This window comes from Sinohyriopsis cumingii, chromosome 7 (assembly GCF_028554795.1).
Source record: "Sinohyriopsis cumingii isolate HCF-2022 chromosome 7, ASM2855479v2, whole genome shotgun sequence".
Classification (NCBI taxonomy): Eukaryota; Metazoa; Mollusca; class Bivalvia; order Unionida; family Unionidae; genus Sinohyriopsis; species Sinohyriopsis cumingii.
The window spans coordinates 76,719,427-76,726,459 of NC_142967.1; the positions used below are offsets into that span (position 1 = coordinate 76,719,427).

Here is a 7,033-nt window from a genome sequence, read left to right on the forward strand (position 1 = left end):
TTTTGCAGGTAAAATAGCCACTATTTGGCCAAATTCAACTATATTATGTTTACATAACTTATTTTATTGCATGCATTCCAATCTAGGAGGTAACATCACATACATAAAGGCATCAGGTAACACAAGCCTATATCATAGCTATAGTTATCAAAAGTCCCCATCCAAAGCCATCTTGTGCTATTTTCTGAAGATTTCATACATTTTATTCTTAAAGAACTTTCAATATTTGACCAAAAGTGTTCAGCACACATTTGTTTTCCTACATCAAACTAGTATAGTTCATAAATGCCGCCCACAGCTAGTGTTGTTCTTTAATTCTGAATACAATGTTCCATACACCTTAAGCTCCACCCACCTGGACTTGCGCAATTGGTACCGTTATACCTGATGAGGTAGATCTTAGTGATGCGAGATGCTGCCATATAAGACTATTTAATGAATTGATCAGTGACCATGTACCTTCTCTATTAAATATTTTTCAAGGTCAGAAAATAAGATAATTGAAAATCTTGAAACTGCCAAAGATCAGGTTAATGAACCTATTTGTCAGATGGCAACTTCATCCAATAAAGTTTGAAGTTTCTCCATGTATTCTGATGATGAAAAAACGTGTACTTTTGTTCATATCACTTAATGAAGAGACTGGCCTGTGGGAGTATCCAAGCCTCAGCAGACACATACCATCGCAAGATGATTCATTGTTGCTGCAGCTGGCCATACAGTTGAGGCATACCTTTAGTGATGCCAGTTTTGGCTGTGACATTGATGGATACCTTCACACTGCCCCTGATGGTGGATACTATGAGTTGCCTTTACTGAATGGTTCCAGACATGTGCAAATGTGGTGTAAGTAAATTCTAAGTTCAGCTTAACGGTCCCTTTCTATAACCAACCCCCTCAAAATATGTAGTTTATCCTTTTGTCTATTTTTTTCTCCTAAACTATTATAGGCTTGTAATGTATGTTTTTAACAATTGGTGATAATCAGGGTAGTGCTGGTTACTGCATTATCTCACTGACTGAAAGCGAGGCCTAACCTGTGTGCATCATGTATGTGAACTAACATCAGCATGGCTCTAGTTTACTTAGCTCTGCTTTTACTTTTTTATTGTCCAAGTTTTGGAGCTGCAATTGCTAAATGCAAAACTTATGACCATAATGGTGCAAGTTCAAACACTTATATTGGATCAGCCCAGATACAGTTACAGTGGTGTCTTCTTGACAAGGCACTCTGCCCCAATAACCTGCATGTGTTGTTGTGCTGTAAAATGCCAAACCAAACTTAATTTGTGAGAAAGTATTTAAAATAGAATGAAAATAACCAATACTAAATAAGGGTCTAAGGAAAAATGCATTCAGGTATCTCAATATTATGCTGGTGATTACTTCGACAAGGCAGTAACGTTATGTATTTGGCATAAATCATTACAACAGGTATGCAAACTATTTTCATGTTACAGAAGTAAATTGTCTGTAATTACCGTTTAATGTTGGTTACAGTTTTAATTAGATAGTCACCATAAATTATTTTCTTAGTGTATCTTTCATCAGCTGTTTGACTTATTAAGAGAGGGAGCATGAATACACTGTTAGAGAAAAATCGGTGGTGTTTACAATGAGAAACTGAGATTTTCTATCAGTTCTGTAGGGAAGAGGTAGTGCACTATCACCTAGTGTGGAATAAAGGAAGGATAAATTGTTTGGAAATATGTTATTGCCTCAAGAAAACATCTGGAATATAGAATTATCATCGTCTTCATGACTTCCAGTATTTTTGTGGACCGAGGATGGATGTACTTTAATTGATTGACTGTCATACAAAGTTGTCATATGCATATTAATTATTAAGGAAAATTATACAGTGTACACTAGTCCCCCTCTTGAATGGCCATCCTGACCAGGGGCCACCTGCTCCTTACGGCCAGTATCCGTTGGCACCGACGAGTCTGTGTTCAAAAGTACCCCTCACAAAAGGTCACCCGGCTAACACTACCAGCGGTCAGCATATTAGTGCAGTAATATAAAATTTACCCCATCAAAAGTGGTTGCAGTTTATTTTGATATGTATCCAGAACCAGTATTTTATTCAAAATGTGTGTTAAGTAATCCAATTTCTGTTTCCCGATGTCAGGTTTTTGTTACTGAAGGAAGTGTTGACTAAAGTACATGTACCACTAAGGTTAATATTATATCATTTACGCCTCATGAGAAGCCACATTTATTCCATAAAGCCGAGAAAGACTCAAATTTTAATCCATACAAAAGGGTAAGTACATGTAATCCAATTAGCCTTACTGATGTGTTATCATATGACGTCCAGTTTGGTCACTCTGATAATTGTTAAGATTACAATTATTGAACAGTAGTAACAGCTGAGAAGTGGCAGCATCGATGTACAATACACAAGTCAGCAGGAAAATGGTTTGATAGCCTTTATGGCTTCCCTTAGTAAGATGTTGGGCTTGTTCACTTTGATAATTAGTGGCTATTACTACTGACAATATTGTCAAAATTACAAATCCTAAAGGCCGCGAGGTCAAATCTGCTTGATTTTAATGGTACATATCAAAGCCATTTTGGCTTCACTCACTTAGTGTAAAGAAATGTATAAAAACAAAAGGGTACTAGACTGTGACTAATGAATCACGTGACAAGATCACTTCCTTTAAAAACACACAGCAATTTGTTTAGATGCATAAAAATTGTTTTATCAGTATTGTAGTTGGCAACATGAATAACTTACTGCAAAAAGATCAACATGTCATCGAGGAAAAGAAAAATTCTCAGTTTAGAAGAGAAAGAGAAAGTAATTCAACTGACTGAGAGGTGGTGAGGGGGGGGGTTGAGGATCCTGCAGAAAATTAATGTCGGAAAGACTCAGACAAACAATATCATGAAAGATATTAATTCTGCAGAAGTGGGAAGGTGAAATGGATGAAGAAGGGAAGATTGTTTGAGCCAGGAGATGTTTGTATCCTGATTTGAATGACAAGAAAAAGCAACGATTTTGTCAGTTGAATTGGGATATGATGACTTTACCGCAAGTAATGGATGGTTGCACCAATTTCAAGTGCGACACAATATTAAGTGTTCTGTCCATAGTGGAGAATCAGCTGATGTTAATAATGAAGTTGTTGAAGATTGGAACTGGTTTGTTTTTTAGACTGTTACCAACAAAGTGACTGATGATGTGATCTGTAACATAATTATAAAGACATTTTTAAAACTATATCAATGGTTATTCATAACATTCTTTTAAAATGATGAAACAGATTGTTTTACATTTATTTCACAACATGCATGTGATATTTTAATGAAAATATTAAATGTTTTAGAATTAAATGTATTTGTGACTTTCTTCATATGTATTTACTATTCGCATTTGTCATCCCCCTCTAGAAGGCCATCCTCAATATAAGGCCACTTCCCTGCTGCAGTAGGGGTGGCCTTATCAGAGGGGGACTGCTGTATGTACTAAATGCATATCCATAATTTAAATGAAATCTGATTCTAAAAAAATGTATCAATATCCTGTACCAAAATATTGACTTGCGGTTGGGGCAAAACACTTGCCATAATTTGAACTACTTTATCAACAAACATAGTCATACAGCTTTAACTCAGTGAACTAAATTCATGATCTTTGTCATGATTAATACTCAGATATATGACAGCAACATGCAGTGATTCACTGTGTATTTGCCACATGCTGCTGTCAGGCAGTGTCTTTACACCTTTAGCCTCATTCTCAATATACTCCTTTCATGGGTGACAATAATATCAATGACACTCGGGCTGGATAATGTGAAAATGGTCTGTAATAGAACATTCCATATTAGTATTGCTCCCTCTTTATAATGTTCTTCAAGGGAGTTACCAAACTGAGTATCTTTTAAATTAAGTTCCTTTTTATATTTTTTTTTTATTTTTCTGCATATGTTAATGAGATTCAGTACATGTTCAGATGGACCGGGACTACACAATTAATATCACATCTTGTACACATTAAATAACAGTATATTTGCTTTGGTTATGCTGCATCTTCAGGAAATATTTGTCAACTGCAACAAGATATTTGGTTAATTTGTGGTCCTTGATCATTCACTGTCTTTTCTTCATACTTTACTTCAATCATATTGATTGATTTTGACAATTAGTAAAGAATTACTTTAAACAAATTTTCATTGATTTCAGACAGGATATGCCTTTCCCAATGGCGAGATAATTGCAGTATCCCATATTGCCACTGTATATACATATCATGGACCTGTGAAACACAAGGTATAAAGTGTTCACTTATTATTTTATTCTTTCAGTGAGCTCTAATCCATTGATGACAAACTAACTCATCTTTTAAGTCTCCACCTTAGCTGAAAGCATGGCATTTTTATTTGGTCCTGTCTTTTCATATCTCTGTCTTTCTGGCAAAGATTGTTAACATAATTATGCAAAATTCCTTTTATATAAACAAATGAAAAATATGTTGTTGCTTATGTTTGCATGCTTAAGTCTTTTTTATTAAGCTAAGACGTATCCACTTAGTTAAGGAGATGTGGGAGAATAATTTTTATATTGCTTTACAAACAAATCTGGAGCCCCGAGTGGCCGAGTGGTCTAAAGCGCTCTTCGTTACGGATCACTGCCATCTCACCTCTGTCTGCGGCGGTTCGAGTCTAAGATTCAGCCAATGTGGGCATGTGAGAAAGCTTGCCAGTAGCTTCTCGTGGGTCGGTGGTTCTTTTAGGGGTTTTCCGGGTTCTTCCTCCACCATTAATACTGGCCGCCATGTATAGCCTATCGTGCTGAAAAATGGCGTTAAACCCCACAACAACAACAACAACAAACAAATCTTGTTCTCTGGAAGCTCATAAATTTCCCAACATGCATGAACATCTAATTTTATGATATTAATGGATAGACTTACATAGGTCAAGACATTGTACTTGCCTTAGTGTTTCCAGCAGTATAAAAGATTATAGAGTCTAAACTTTTTATCAGTAAGAAATCTGCTTTTATATTTGTATTGTTTGTATAATGTTTTATGTACATGGTAAATGATACATCTTTTGTGAGTGTGTGTGTGTTTGATTTTATATTTAGATTTGTTGTCACTGTTGTTTAAGTGTTAATCAGGATTGTGATATATCTTATTTTATATTTAGATTTGGTATCGCCATTGTGGTACTCGGGATTATGACATAGATCCAGGAGAGAGAGAGGCCATCAACTTTCTTACCAGGGATACTGGAGCTGGCAGTGAAACTGGCTGGGACTTTGTGGACCATGTTCTAAACTCATATATTCCTTTTGGCTCATATTGTACAATCATGAATAACTTCTACAAACGTGTCAATCATAATTCTGATTCTTTTATGTAAAATAATACTTTTATTGCATTGTTTTTTTCCCTGGATAAGTTAGTTCTTACTTACAGAATGGATTTATTTATATTGCATGTTTTTGGAGAATAAAACATGTTGACAGTAGAATAAAATATGTAGATCCTTCAAGTTTGCCAATTTCTGGATAATCTATAAATATTTTGATATGTTTGGTAAGAATGACATAGTGCCGTGGCTAGCACATACACCGAGTCTGTATTTTGGGTTAATTAAACAGACCAGTGATTAGTATCGTCTATTTTCCAAGACTCTTAAATTGAGCATACAGTGAACATGTTGTCCCCATGTACTTGTAACCTGTTCAAGATTGTCTGTACTTAATTATAATGTGACACATTGTCCCCACGTATTTGTTACATGTGCAAGAGTCTGTCCTCACTTATCATGTGACAGATTTTTGTACAGCATTTTTTGTGCAGTTGTGTGGAAAAGTGTATAGTCTTGTACATTATCTTTTCTTAAATTTAATACACTAAAATTCATGTGAAACCTCTTTTAATCATTTTCATTCCCAATTGTTTTATTGTGGGTTCATTTTCTAAAATGATTTGTTGCTTAGGGATTTTGTAGACTTTTTTACTTCATGAAAGTACCCTAGATGTTTTTTCTGTAACAGCCAATATAATGCTGATTATGCCACTTATGTGTTATCAAGGAATGGTCAGTCATAGATTTAAAGTGGACTTTGTTACATTTTTTACTAAAATATGACTGCCAATTTCATTGATTTTTAAACAGGAAGTAATAAGCATAGTTTTTTGGTAGAAAAAAATATTTCCTGTACATGTATCAGTTGCTGTGAGAAAAATATAATTTTATGACAGAGTGTGTTCTGCTTAAGGCAATTTTAGACTTTACATGATTTAAAAATTACATGTCTTACAGTACTTGGCCTAATGTGTGGTATTTCCATTGTGTGATTGTGTGTGTGCTAAAAATGTATGTTCCCCAATTACAATTCTGGGTAAGAAAGGTTCAGAGCCATTATGCAGTAAACAGGAGCACACTATACTTGATAACATGTAATAACTTGTAAATATACATTTTTATTTTCGTGAACTGTACTTAAATCATTTTTTTGGCATTTACAAGGATGGTCGTCTCTGGAAAATAATGCATTTATATGTTTGCCATAACAGTACTTGAATCCATGCATCCTTTAGGATTTGACACGCATTTATAATTGAGATCTGTATTATTTTGTTCATTAAATAGTTCATTAAATAGTAATTGTTTGTATTTAATAATTGTAATGTATTTGAAAAGAGCAAAAATAAATTATTATCTTGTTGTGAAAGTGTTGATATTTTTCCTGCAAAATATGAATAAACTGAACTTGGTCAAAATGTGAGCATACCTGCATTCTCATTCATTGGAGTAAATTTGTATTAACATATATGATTTATTCTCTGGTCATAAGGCTGACATATTATGATGTCAGTCTATCTTTTACTGTATTCATTTTGGCAAAATGGCTCTAACTGTCCTTCATCTTAAGTTACAAAACTATGCAGATTCTTACACTTTGGGTAATGATAAGTCCTATTGAATTTAGGATCAAGATGTGAAAATAGTGTCTTCTGTACATTGTGGTTAGTACAGGGCAGTATACCTTGACCAATGATCAAAGT

General features: G+C 34.5%; 1 protein-coding gene across 1 annotated transcript; it reads left to right on the forward strand.

The window, feature by feature from the left end:
- Positions 1 to 350: 350 nt before the first annotated feature.
- On the forward strand, positions 351 to 6,692 carry LOC149795558 (uncharacterized). The gene is made up of 3 exons (XM_089965385.1): positions 351 to 846; positions 4,195 to 4,281; positions 5,163 to 6,692. Exons 1-3 carry the CDS (start codon positions 820 to 822, stop codon positions 5,376 to 5,378), a joined length of 330 nt encoding a protein of 109 aa, XP_089821511.1. The 5' UTR covers positions 351 to 819; the 3' UTR covers positions 5,379 to 6,692.
- Positions 6,693 to 7,033: the final 341 nt, after the last annotated feature.

Bases quoted from the DNA above. Each gene is read 5' to 3' on its own strand.
- LOC149795558 (XM_089965385.1), top strand. From the start codon at position 820: ATGGTTCCAGACATGTGCAAATGTGGT. The intron at 847-4,194 runs GTAAGTAAATTC...CATTGATTTCAG, and splicing joins CAGACATGTGCAAATGTGGT to ACAGGATATGCCTTTCCCAA. The intron at 4,282-5,162 runs GTATAAAGTGTT...TTTTATATTTAG, and splicing joins ATGGACCTGTGAAACACAAG to ATTTGGTATCGCCATTGTGG.